Source organism: Bufo gargarizans, chromosome 2, assembly GCF_014858855.1.
Source record: "Bufo gargarizans isolate SCDJY-AF-19 chromosome 2, ASM1485885v1, whole genome shotgun sequence".
Classification (NCBI taxonomy): domain Eukaryota; kingdom Metazoa; phylum Chordata; class Amphibia; order Anura; family Bufonidae; genus Bufo; species Bufo gargarizans.
In genome coordinates, this window is record NC_058081.1 from 607,118,534 (window position 1) to 607,131,990 (window position 13,457).

Here is a 13,457-nt window from a genome sequence, read left to right on the forward strand (position 1 = left end):
CGACTACACTGCAACATGGTGTCGCACCGCGACAGTCGCAGAAAAATCCATCTTGGTGGATTTTTTCTACTGTTGTGTTGCAGTGCGACACCATAAACTATCATTATAAAAATTGTTGCACGACAAAATATCTTTTCGCCCTACCAAAGAGAGGGATGGGCTGGCAGGAAGGACAAGGGTGCACAGAGAGGATTGGCCCCTCCCTCTGTGCACTTACCTGCTCATTTACATATGGATTAAAAGTACTTTTTCTCCAGAATGAAGCTCACTCAATGAAAGGTGTGATTTTATAGTCATTGTGCCTAGTCTATCGGTGTATTTCCTGGCGATTAATTCCTTTTAAAATGTCCTAAAATTTATAATTCAAGTTAAAAAAAAATTATAATACAAAAATAGAACAAATTAACTAGAACAGGAATATAAAAGCTAACAAGAGGGTCAAAAAAATAAATAAAAAAATCTGTAATTTAGTTGGAGCTCTCACTCCCTTGCTCTGCGATCTTCTCCTCTTCCAGACTCAGGATAAAGTCAAATTCCTCTGCATAAAGAGAAGAACCTTGTAAATGAACAGGTAAAGCTGCAGTGTGCAGGTCAACACTAAGTGTATCCATGGTGCCCTCTAGTGGCAAGAAAGCCACGCACCTTGTGCGAGGGGCTGCACAGACAGCCTTGCTCGAGTGAAAAGCGCAATGTTTCGAAGGGGTCCGTTTTTGATCTTGTGCTTCTGGTGCAGTTCCTTGAGTTCCGCCAGAGAAATGTAACGTTTCAGCATTCGGACAAACTGCACATCCACCTGCAAGAGACCCAGCACAGGTTTTCTGGCAGTATAAGGCCTCATTCACACAAACGTCAGCCATCTGTGCTGCAGACTGCAATTTACGGGCACCGGCCATGTGAATCCCATATTGCGGCACGGACCCACTGACTTGAACGGGCCCATGGGATCTGCAATATACGGCAAAAGATAGGACATGTCCTATCTTTTGCGCTGCAGAGACACAGACCACCAAAGCCAACGGAAGCGCTTCCTAGTGCTTGAGATCTGTGCCTCCGCTCCGTAGCTTGCAGACCCATTCAAGTCAATGGGTCTGCATTAGTGATACGGAATTCACACGTCCGATGCCCGTATATTTTGCGGGACTGCCGTTTGCGGTTCACGATATGGGCACGGGCGGCTTACGGTCGTGTGAATGAGACCTCAAATTAAAAAAAGCCTCCCATAGTTTAAAATAAAAAAAATTGGTTAATACTCACCTCACCGATTTGCCCCCACCAGTCCCTGCTTCCAGATCCATCTTGGCATGCAGGGAATGCCCGCTCAGTGAGCAGTGATTGGCTGGTCACGCATTTCCTGCGTGCCAAGAAGGGGCAGGAAGCTTCTGAACAGGAGCGGTAGAGGATCGGTGAGGAGAGTATCGACTTAGGCTACTTTCACACTCGCGTTTTGGTTTCCATTTCTGAGATCAGTCATGGGATCTCCCAAGTGGTCCAAAACGGATCAGTTTTGCCCTAATGCATTCTGAATGGAAGAGGATCCGCTCAGAAGGCATCAGTCTCCAGTCCGCTCTGGAGGCGGACACCAAAACCTGAAGAATTACAAACATCTCCTAGCAACCATCCGTGATTAAAGCTTTGCGTCCGGATGCAATGCGCTTTTGACGGAAGCCCCATTCACTCCTATGGGGCCAGGGCTGCTTGAAAAACGCAGAATATAGAACATTCTTCGATTCGCACAAAACACAAAAATGATGCATGAAAAACAACGCTTATGCACAGACCCAATGAAATGAACGGGTCCGTATTCAGTGCGGGTAAGATGTGGGAAGTGGACGGACAACTCGCTTGTATAAAAGCGGCCTAAAGGGGTTCTCTAGAATTAGACAAACATAGCAGCACTGTAATGGGGCACATGACCTCCGCAGACTCACCATGGACCATTTAGGGTTGTCCTTCTGACTGGAGGCGTCAAAATGTGCATTCTTCGAGTCAAACTGTGTATGGTCTGGGTAGGCTTCCTTCACAATCTAGAGAAAAGGTAGTGAATACAAACTTTGACCCTCAAAAAACTTTGATCCCTCATAAGCACTTGCTTATTTCTGGCTGGGAAAACTCGTTTAACCCCCTTCAGGACTCTGCTATTTTTCACCTTATGGACCCGGACATTTTTTGCAAGTCGGACAGGTGTCACTTTTACTCATCCAAGTCATTATGAGATTGTTTTCTCCTCACATATTGTACTTCATGACAGTGGTAAATTTTAGCCAAAATATTTCATTTTTATATATAAAAAATTTACCAAGAATTTGGAAAAATTCGCAATTTTTTTTAAAATTTCTCTGCTTTTAACCACTACCGGACCGCCTAACGCAGGATTGCGTCCTGCGGGCAGCCGGGTTATTCCTCCTTGACACGCCGGCACGTCATCTCGCGAGATTTCATGTGAACGCGCGCTCACAGGATCCGAAGGTAAACTAGTTGATCTACAGCCTGCCAGCGGCGATCATTCGCTGGCAGGCTGTAGATACGATTTTTTTTTTTTTTTTTTTTTTTTTTTAACCCTTGAAAGGTATATCAAACGCTGTTTTGTTAAAAGGTATACCCCCCCATATTAACCCCTGATCACCCCCCTGTAAGGCTCCATTCAGACGTCCCTATGTGTTTTGCGGCTCCGTGGATCCGCAAAACATGGACACCGCGGACCTGCAAAATACGGACACCGGCAATGTGCTTTCCGCATTTTGCGGATCCGCACATTGCCAAAAACCATATAGAAAATGCCTTTTCTTGTCCGCAATTGCGGACAAGAATAGGACATGTTCTATAGGCTCTACAAAAAACGCAGTGTTCGCCGGATCAGGCCTGATCTTGTGCGCACACTTGCGTTCAGTCCGCCCCACCGCAGTGACAGAATATTTTTTTTTCTAATCACTGTAAAATTGATGCGGCGCTATAAAGATCACTTTTGAGGGGCATGGTGAGTTCATAGAATTTAAGTGATTTTTTGGCAGAAGTTTGCGGAAATTTTTTTTTTGTTTTTTTTTATTTTTTCTTACAAAGTCTCATATTCCACTAACTTGTGACAAAAAAAATAAAATCTCACATGAACTAACCATACCCCTCACGGAATCCAAATGCGTAAAAATTTTTAGACATTTATATTCCAGACTTCTTCTCACGCTTTAGGGCCCCTAAAATGCCAGGGCAGTATAAATACCCCATAAGTGACCCCATTTTGGAAAGAAGACACCCCAAGGTATACCGTGAGGGGCATGGTGAGTTCCTAGAATATTTTTTTTTCTTGGGCACAAGTTAGCGGAAATTTATTTATTTTTTTCTTCTTTCTCTTACAAAATCATTTTCCGCTAACTTGTGCCAAAAAAAAATAAAAATAAAATTCAAGGAACTCCCCTCAAAAAAAAAAAAATTTTTTTACATGAACTCACCATGCCCCTCACGGAATACCTTGGGGTGTCTTCTTTCCAAAATGTGGTCACATGTGGTGTATTTATACTGCCCTGGCATTTTAGGGGGCCCTAAAGCGTGAGAAGTAGTCTGGAATCCAAATGCCTAAAAATGCCCTCCTATAAAAGGTACTCATTGGAATTTGGGCCCCTTTGCACGCCTAGGCTGCAAAAAAGTGTCTCACGTGAACTGATACGGAAGACATACGGATGCATTTCCGTATGTGTTACGTTTTTTTTGCGGACCCATTGACTTGAATGGAGCCACGGAACGCGATTTGCGGCCAAATATAGGACATGTTCTATCTTTCAACGGAATGGAAACGGAATAAATATGGAGTACAGTCCGTTTTTTTTGCGGAACCATTGAAATGAATGGTTCCGTATACGGACCACAAAAAAACGGCCCGTACACTCGCAAAAAAAAAAAAAAAAAAACACGTTTGTGTGAACTAGGCCTTAGGCTTTACAGGGTTGCTCACAATTTAGCCCCGCCCAAAATGCCAGAACAGTAAACACACCCCACAAATGACCCAATTTCGGAAAGTCCATTAAAGATTGAACTTTTTGTCACAAGTTAGCGAAGAGAGACTTTGTGAGAAAAAAAAACAAAAAAAAAAAAACTATTTTCGCTAACTTGTGCCAAAAAAAATAAATAAAAATTCTATGAACTTGCCATGCCCCTCACGGAATACCTTGGGGTGTCTTCTTTCCAAAATGGGGTCACATGTGGGGTATTTATACTGCCCTGGCATTTTAGGGGCCCTAAAGCGCGAGAAGAAGTCTGGAATCCAAATGCCTAAAAATGCCCTCCTAAAAGATACTCATTGGAATTTGGGCACCTTTGTGCACCTAGGCTGTAAAAAAAAGTGTCACATGTGGTATCGCCGTACTCAGGAGAAGTAGGGCAATGTGTTTTGGGGTCTATTTTTACATATACCTATGCTGGGTGAGAGAAATATCTCTGTAAAATGACAACTTTGTATAAAAAAAAAAAAAATATGGGAAAGTTGTCTTTTACAGAGATATTTCTCTCACCCAGCATGGGTATATGTAAAAATACACCCCAAAACACATTGCCCTACTACTTCTGAGTACGGCGATACCACATGTGTGACACTTTTTTGCAGCCTAGGTGCGCAAAGGGGCCCAAATTCCCCTGACTAAGACGATTAAAGCGGATATAGCAGCTTATTCCAATGTGGAGGTCTCATGGGTGGGAAGAGTGGTGATTACAAAAATGATGATCCTGCCTAAAATATTATACCTCTTTAGAAATCTTCCTATTGTTTTATCTAAAAAATACATAACTGATCTACAGTCATTATTAAAATGCCTTTGTTTGGAATAAGAGATCTAGGGTAGCTGCTTCCACCTTATACAAAAACAGAGTCGCAGGGTGGATTGGGCCTACCTAATTTGCTTCACTATTATCACGCTGCAATACTTGATCAAGTTAGGTGTTGGTTTTGTGTAGATGGTTCACCTCAGTGGGTGCAGATAGAACAAGATACTACAAACCGTATTCCAAAAAAGTTGGGACACTATACAAATCGTGAATAAAAACTGAATGCAATTATGCGGAGGTGCCAACTTCTAATATTTTATTCAGAATAGAACATAAATCACGGAACAAAAGTTTAAACTGAGAAAATGTACCATTTTAAAGGGAAAAATATGTTGAATCAGAATTTCATGGTGTCAACAAATCCCCAAAAAGTTGGGACAAGGCCATTTTCACCACTGTGTGGCATCTCCCCTTCTTCTTACAACACTCAGACATCTGGGGACCGAGGAGACCAGTTTCTCAAGTTTAGAAATAGGAATGCTCTCCCATTCTTGTCTAATACAGGCCTCTAACTGTTCAATCGTCTTGGGCCTTCTTTGTTGCACCTTCCTCTTTATGATGCGCCAAATGTTCTCTATAGGTGAAAGATGTGGACTGCAGACTGGCCATTTCAGTACCCAGATCCTTCTCCTACGCAGCCATGATGTTGTGATTGATGCAGAATGTGGTCTGGCATTATCTTGTTGAAAAATGCAGGGTCTTCCCTGAAAGAGATGACGTCTGGATGGGAGCATATGTTGTTCTAGAACCTGAATATATTTTTCTGCATTGATGGTGCCTTTCCAGACATGCAAGCTGCCCATGCCACACGCACTCATGCAACCCCATACCATCAGAGATGCAGGCTTCTGAACTGAGCGTTGATAACAACTTGGGTTGTCCTTGTCCTCTTTGGTCCGGATGACATGGCGTCCCAGATTTAAGAACTTTGAATCGTGACTCGTCTGACCACAGAACAGTCTTCCATTTTGCCACACTCTATTTTAAATGATCCGTGGCCCAGTGAAAACGCCTGAGCTTGTGGATCTTGCTTAGAAATGGCTTCTTCTTTGCACTGACGAGTTTCAGCTGGCAACGGCGGATGGCACGGTGGATTGTGTTCACTGACAATGGTTTCTGGAAGGATTCCCGAGCCCATTCTGTGATTTCCTTTACAGTAGCATTCCTGTTTGTGGTGCAGTGTCGTTTAAGGGCCCGGAGATCACGGGCATCCAGTATGGCTTTACGGCCTTGACCCTTACGCACAGAGATTGTTCCAGATTCTCTGAATCTTCGGATGATGTTATGCACAGTTGATGATGATAGATGCAAAGTCTTTGCAATTTTTCGCTGGGTAACACCTTTCTGATATTGCTCCACTATCTTTCTGCGCAACATTGTGGGAATTGGTGATCCTCTACCCATCGTGGCTTCTGAGAGACACTGCCAACTCTGAGAACCTCTTTTTATACCAAATCATGTTGCCAATTGACCTAATTAGTGTTAATTGGTCTTCCAGCTCTTCGTTATGCTCAAATTTACTTTTTCCAGCCTCTTATTGCTACTTGTCCCAACTTTTTGGGGATTTGTTGACACCATGAAAATTTGAATCAACGTATTTTTCCTTTAAAATGATACATTTACTCGGATTAAACATTTGATCTGTCATCTACGTTCTATTACAAATAAAATATTGACATTTGCCATCTCCACATCATTGCATTCAGTTTTTATTCACAATTTGTTTAGTGTCCCAACTTTTTGGGAATCCGGTTTGTATTAAGCAGGCACCTCTAAAGGATTATTTGATGGCAATTCTTATAAACAACTCATTGCTTTCCCAGTCACCGATGAAAGCTAGTATACATTTATGGCTTAAAATGGTGGTCAAAAAGCAAATGGTTACCTGGCGTATACTTGATATCACATTAAACATGGTGGAACTGGTTATCCCAGATATCTCATTCTCAAATTGGGTAGCTGCAGGAATCACTAAAATCCATCAGATTTGGAGTGCAGGGAGATTGGTCCCCTTCTCAACCCTGGCTACCTCCTATCATATACCCAATAAAGAATTTTATAAATACTTACAACTGAGGTCCTTCTTAACCCCTTAAGGACTTAGGACGTACCGGTACACCATGTTTGCCGAGTCCTTAAGGACCCAGGACGTACCGGTAGGTCCCAACTTTAAAAATGACATTTGCCAAAAAAATACATTGTGGCGGGGGGGGACCCGATGGCATCGGCTATCCCCCCCCCCCCCCCCCCGCATCGGCTATTGCCGCAAACCGCAGGTCAATTCAGACCTGTGGTTTGCGGCTCTTACCTGGTGCGGCGGTGGTGCCATCGGGTCCCCATGGGGCTGTAGGGAGGACCCGATGGCATGGAAGGCAGCGTGCTGCCTTCCTGTGACGTGCCTGTGAGATCCAGCCCCCTGGATCTCACAGGCCGGAAGCTGTATGAGTAATACACACAGTATTACTCATACAGCCAATGCATTCAAAAGTGGGACAAAAAATAAAGTGAAAAAATAAAAGGTTTCCCCCCCAAAAATTTTAAAGTTTCAAGTAAAAATAAACAAAAACGTCATTTTCCGCAAATAAAGTTAAAAAAATTGGTAAAAAATAGGGAGAAAAAAAAAAGCATACATATTAGGTATCGCCGCGTCCGTATCGACCGGCTCTATAAACCTATCACATGACCTAACCCCTCAGACGAACACCGTTAAAAAACCAAAAACAAAAAAAAACGTGCTAAATAAACCATTTGTCACCTTACATCACAAAAAGTACAACAGCAAGCGATCAAAAAGTTGTTTGCCCACCAATATAGTACCAATCTAACAGTCACCTCATCCCGCAAAAAATGCGCCCCTACCTGAGACAATCGCCCCAAAAATAATAAACTATGGTTTAGAATATTGAGACACTAAAATATCATTATATTTTGTTTTAAAAAAGCTGTTATTGTGTAAAGCTTACATAAATAAATTAAAAAGTATACATATTTGGAATCGCCGCATTCGTATCGACCGGCTCTATAAAAATATCACATGATCTAACCCCTCAGATGAACACCGCAAAAAATAAAAACTGTGCTCAATAAACCATTTTTTGTCACCTTACATCACAAAAAGTGTGATAGCAAGCGTTTAAAAAGTCACACGCACCCCAATATAGTGCCAATAAAACCGTCATCTCATCCCGCAAAAATCATACCCTACCCAAGGTAATCACCCAAAAACTGAAAAAATTATGGCTCTCAGACTATGGAAACACTAAAACATGTTTTTTTTGCGTCAAAAAAGAAATCATTGTGTAAAACTTAAATAAATAAAAAAAATGTATACATATTAGGTATCGCTGCATCAGTGACAACCCGGTCTATAAGAATATCACATAATCTAACCTGTCAGATGAATGTTGTAAATAACAAAAAATAAAAAAAACTGTGCCAAAACAACTATTTCTTGTTACCTTGCCTCACGAAAATGTAATATAGAGCAACAAAAAATCATATGTACCCTCAACTAGTACCAACAAAACTGCCACCCTATCCCGTAGTTTCTAAAATGGGGCCACTTTTTTGGAGTTTCTACTCTAGGGGTCCATCAGGGGGGCTTCAAATGGGACATGGTGTAAAAAAAAAAAAAAAAAACAGTCCAGCAAAACCTGCCTTCCAAAAACCGTATGGCATTCCTTTCCTTCTGCGCCCTGCCGTGTGCCCGTACAGCGGTTTACGACCACATATGGGGTGTTTCTGTAAACTACAGAATCAGGGCCATAAATATTGAGTTTGGTTTGGCTGTTAACCCTTGCTTTGTAACTGTAAAAAAAAATATTAAAATGGAAAATCTGCCAAAAAAGTGAAATTTGGAAATTTTATCTCTATTTTCCATTAATTCTTGTGGAACACCTAAAGGGTTAACAAAGTTTGTAAAATCAGTTTTGAATACCTTGAGGGGTGTAGTTTATAGAATTGGGTCATTTTTGGATGGTTTCTATTATGTAAGCCTCGCAAAGTGAGTTCAGACCTGAACTGGTCCCTAAAAAAATTGGGTTTTTGAAAATTTCTGAAAAATTTCAAGATTTGCTTCTAAACTTCTAAGGCTTCGTTCACATCACCGTTCTGGCTTTCCGTTCTCCTTCTCAGTCTAGGAGCAGGAGAACGGAAAGGACGGAAAAGGCACATAACTGACGCCAAACTGAGTCAAACGGAGCCCTTAGGACCCCATAGACTATAATGGGGTCCGTTATGTTTCCGCTCAGAAAATGATTTTTAAGCGGAGACAAAACTCCTGCATGCAGGACTTTTGTCTCCGCTTAAAAATTATCTTCTGAGTGGAAACATAACGGACCCCATTATAATCTATGGGGTCCTAAGGGCTCCGTTTGACTCAGTTTGGCGTCAGTTATGTGCCTTTTCCGTCCTTTCCGTTCTCCTGCTCCTAGACGGAGAAGGAGAACGGAAAGCCAGAACGGTGATGTGAACGAAGCCTAAGCCTTGTAACATCCCCCAAAAATAAATCATCATTTCCAAAATGATCCAAATATGAAGTAGGACATATGGGGAATGTAAAGTAATAACTATTTTTGGAGGTATTACTATGTATTATAGAAGTAGAGAAATTGAAACTTGGAAATTTGCAATTTTTTTTTACAAATTTTTGGTAAATTTGATATTTTTTTATAAATATTTTTTTTTTTATTTTACTTCATTTTACCAGTGTCATGAAGTACAATATGTGACGAAAAAACAATCTCAGAATGGCCTGGATAAGCCAAAGCGTTTTAAAGTTATCAGTACTTAAAGGGAATCTGTCACCTGCTTTTACCATTTTAAAGGGAGTCTGTCAGTACATTTACCCCTTTTTAACAGTTGCCATACCGCTGTAGCCGCAACACAGATGATTAACACAGTACCATTATATGCTTTGGTAGACTTTTAAATATGCCAAAAACAAACTTTGATGAGGGATCGCAAGTGCCCAGGCCAAGGAAGTTATCGCGTCGGCGCGGGATCTCGCTGAGGGGGAGAGACAACAGATAGGCGGGCAGAGGAGGAGGAGGTTGGGTGGGGATAAGAGCCGAAGAGGCAGAGCTGCCTGGGCTCCAACCCGGTGGACTCCGCCCTGGGCACTTGTGAGCCCTCATCAAAGTTCGTTTTTGGCATATTTAAAAGCAAGTAGGAAACAGAAGCATTGATCTGAGCTTTTATACGAAAGTCATTAGGGGTGGATTGGCCATAGACCCTAAAGGGAAATTTACCAGTAGGCCGATGCCCAGGGGGGTGCCTGTGGCCTCCTCTTGGCTGCCGGCTGGGTACATAATCTGTTGCTTTCAGCATTAATTAATACTGGGTTGCATCAGGTACTTATTTACGTGGCCAGCAACCGCCCTCCTGAACTAAATTGTATCGCCATCCTCGGGATGGTGATACAGTTGAATACTGTGGTTGTGCTAGGCGGTATTTTGTGCTGCACTGTGGTATTGCTGGCCTGCCTACTTGTGCTGCCCCATCTTCTGCCAATTTGGACCCTCCTACAACATGGGGCCACTTTAGTTTTTTTTTGTTTTTCCAGGGCCACTTTAAGTTCCCAGTCCGTCCCTGAATGTCATAGACTTTGCTCAGTTGCATATGCAGAGACTGTAATCCGAGTAGGGGCCCTAGGGAGTGAGGAGCCCCCAAAAAATCCTCCTGCCACATAAGACATCAAGTAATAGTTGTGGGGGTAGGAGGCTGTTACAGAACTTACATTAGGGTCCATTAGGGTACAATGTCACCCTCCACCCATCAGACGTACCTTGACAATCCCAGCGATCCCAGGCTCCTTACAGTTGCTGTGGTAGAAGAAAGCCTGCTGCCCGTTCTTCATTGCTCTCATGAAGTTCCTCGCCTGGAGAGACAAGAAGATTGTGAACCATGCACTAACTGATTCAGTTCTGTCATAGACCGCTCTCTAAAATACATCCCTGACCTGGTAATTCCGGACTCCGTCCCAGCATGCCGTCTGGTCGGGTTGCACTTTCAGATCTTCTATCCCAAACTGAAAAAACGAGATTTTTGTATAACTTACCAGTAAAATCTCTTTCTCGCTCTTTCCTTGGGGGACACAGAAGACCTTGGGTATAGCTCATCTCCCTAGGAGGCGTGACACTAAGTAAGAACTGTTAGCCCCTCCTCCACAGCTATACCCTCAGCCTGGAGAGAGAGAGACTGTCAGTTGCGTGTCCAAGTAGTGAAAACAAGGCAAAGTCCAAAAGTGGAACCAACAAGCCAACTACCCAACGGGTAAAACAAACCCAGAAACCGTGCAGAGAAGAACAAAGAATGGGTGGGTGCTGTGTCCCCCAAGGAAAGAGCGAGAAAGAGATTTTACTGGTAAGTTATACAAAAATCTCGTTTTCTCGCCCAGTTTCCTTGGGGGACACAGAAGACCTTGGGACGTTCAATAGCAGTCCAAGAGGGGAGGGACCACAGCACCAAGGCGAAGCACCCGAAGGCATCAAGAAACCGCCGCCTGCAGACCAGGCGGCCCAAGGCAGCAGACGCTGAAGCCCGAGTACGCACCCTGTAGAACCTGGTAAGGTGTGCAAGGAAGAAGTGACCGCCTTGCACAAATGCATGGCCGAAGCCTAATGCCTCTGACCCAGGAGGAACCGACAGCTCTGGTGAAATGAACGGTGACACCAAAAGCAGAACCCTGCCCTTGGTGCGGCAACCACAGCAATAGCCACTCTGAGAAAGAGGAGGAAAGCCACCCTGGATGCCGTCAACCTTTCGCGCGGACCTCCTGGAACCCAAGAGGCCGAACGTAGACAAGAGTCGGAGATCTCCAAGTAAAAAACTGCAAGGTCCAAACAACGTCCAAACCGGTGAAGTGTCCGTTCCCGGGGGTGGGAAGGGGAGGACGACTGCCTCGACGAAATGAAAGACAAACACCACCTTCAGAAGGAAGGAAGAGACGGAATGGAGAACAGCCCTGTCCTGGGGAAAGACAAAAGGCTCGGAACAAGAAGGGCCGCCACTCAGGCACCCGCCAGAGACACGATGGCTACAGAAACACAACCGTACAGGACAGAAGGAGTAGAGAGAACCACTGTAACGGCTCCAAGCGAAGATTGGAGCGCCAAGAGCCCAGTATGTAGGTCCCAGGGCGGTACCGGAGGGCAGCACAAAGGAACCCAAGAGCCGCTCCACGGAAGAAGGTCCAGACAGGCCCAGAGGGCCGGGGAACGCTGAAAGAAGAAGGGCAGCGCTGACACCTGATACTTCAAGCGACAGAGTCCCAGTCCCAGTTCCAGGCCGGACTGGAGAAAAACAGAACCATGGAGAGAGAAAGGAAGAGCGGGGGAACGCCCAGCTTCCCACAGAACCCCAGGTAAAAACCTAAGTCCTCCAACAGATCCTGGACGAAACACGGCCAGGAGCGAACACTAGCGAGCCCACTAGAGTCGCCTGGGCAAGAGGGTGAAAACCCAATGATCAGGCGCAGACCAGTAACACGGGTAGAACGGTCGGTAGAACTGGTCCCGCCGGCCCCCGAGCAAGTTGTCCCGGATCCACCCTGAGTGGGGGAGCAGAAGGACAAACGGACAGGAACCGAAGGGTCCGTCCAGCAACCGCCAGATGCCAGGACAAGACAGGCTAAAACCCAAGCCGATGCAGTCACCACAGGAAGACGGACTACAGTCCCGGTGTGGGAGATCTGAAGACAATCTTGGCAAAAGGCAGTCCTCCCAAGCTACCGAGAAGGTAAGTCCATAGCAGAAACATTGCCTAGAATTGAAAACAAAAAAACAAAAACGCAATCTGCACCCAGCGGGAGGACAGAACGCCGTAGACCCGGTAACTAGGTACACAGCTAGTACAACCAGTGTGGACAAGGGGGACTCAAAGGGAACACCAGTACCATCCACATGAACAACCACGCTCTCCCCCGAGGGAAGGGCAGTGAAGGAACAGCCTCTGAAGCGCGGCCGGAACAGAAGCCACATCGGAGTGATCTGTACCGAGTGGGAGCCAAACCGACCGGCGAGAAAAGGCGGTCGAGACAGAGGCCGGCATAGGAGTGGGCAACAGAGAAGCCATAGAACAGCTCAAAAGCAGCACACCGCTACACTGAGACACCCGGTCCACCGCCTTGAATACCCTGAAGAACTCAAGGCGGAGGTCCTCCGGACCTGGGTAGGCGAGCACCCAAGAGAAGTTGGGTGACCTTCCCAAGAAGAGCAGCCCGAACCTGGTAGCAGATCAGACTGAAGCACCGAGGGCGCCAACCGGAAAGAATCATACCACACTGCACCCGAAGAGGAGGAAAAGGTACTAGGCGAGGGGACCGTAGTCCTGCCAGAGCCAACATAAAATGCGAAGGGCGCTGCAGACAGCACTCTCGACCATGTGACCACTAGCGCAGGGAAACAATGCCGCGGAAGGACGAATGGGTACGTATCTAGGAACCACGAACACTCCCCGGGCGGAAGGGCCAACGAAATGAGTGAGTACCACCCAGCTCGGTGCAGTAGCAAGCAGCAGAGCCCGTCTACTTAAATATAAGGTATTCATCTGTTGCTTATTGGACAACACCTTAGGCTCACACAGGTGGACAGAATGATCTCCTTAGAGAATAGTGCAAGGCTTGCTGCAAACACCGTCTCCCAAGAGAA

The 13,457-nt window shown here is 44.9% G+C and overlaps 1 protein-coding gene across 2 annotated transcripts in view; it reads right to left on the reverse strand.

Moving 5' to 3' along the window:
- THYN1 (thymocyte nuclear protein 1) overlaps nt 1–13,457 on the reverse strand; it is a 23,064-nt gene continuing 9,607 nt past the window's right edge. For both annotated transcript variants that reach the window (XM_044282008.1, XM_044282007.1), the window contains exons 4-8: nt 10,769–10,837; nt 10,595–10,687; nt 1,929–2,024; nt 643–793; nt 1–538 (exon numbers count right to left, since the gene is read on the reverse strand). In XM_044282008.1, coding sequence (XP_044137943.1) covers nt 468–538; nt 643–793; nt 1,929–2,024; nt 10,595–10,687; nt 10,769–10,837 — 480 coding nt within the window. In that variant the 3' untranslated portion in view covers nt 1–467. The remainder of the gene's footprint in view (nt 539–642; nt 794–1,928; nt 2,025–10,594; nt 10,688–10,768; nt 10,838–13,457) is intronic.